Consider the following 246-nt stretch of genomic DNA (forward strand, 5'->3'; position numbering starts at 1 on the left):
GAGGTAAGGCCCCGAGGAAGCAGTTGGCGACCAAGGCCGCGAGGAAAAGCGCCCCGGCCACCGGTGGAGTGAAGAAACCTCACCGCTACCGTCCGGGAACCGTCGCCCTCCGTGAAATCCGTCGCTACCAAAAGAGCACGGAGCTCCTCATCCGCAAACTGCCCTTCCAGCGTCTCGTCCGTGAGATCGCCCAGGACTTCAAGACCGACCTGCGTTTCCAGAGCTCGGCGGTGATGGCCCTCCAGG

At 63.8% G+C, this 246-nt stretch overlaps 1 protein-coding gene across 1 annotated transcript; it reads left to right on the top strand.

Moving 5' to 3' along the window:
- Positions 1-5: 5 nt before the first annotated feature.
- LOC105367207 (histone H3-like) lies at positions 6-242 on the top strand (the record flags this gene model as incomplete). The annotated part of the gene is made up of 1 exon (XM_011505834.1): positions 6-242. A coding segment is annotated over one exon (237 nt), but the record flags the coding sequence as incomplete, so codon positions are not given.
- Between the last annotated feature and the right edge of the window lie 4 nt (positions 243-246).

Source organism: Ceratosolen solmsi, unplaced genomic scaffold (genome assembly GCF_000503995.2).
Source record: "Ceratosolen solmsi marchali unplaced genomic scaffold, CerSol_1.0 C3259430, whole genome shotgun sequence".
NCBI classification, from domain to species: domain Eukaryota; kingdom Metazoa; phylum Arthropoda; class Insecta; order Hymenoptera; family Agaonidae; genus Ceratosolen; species Ceratosolen solmsi.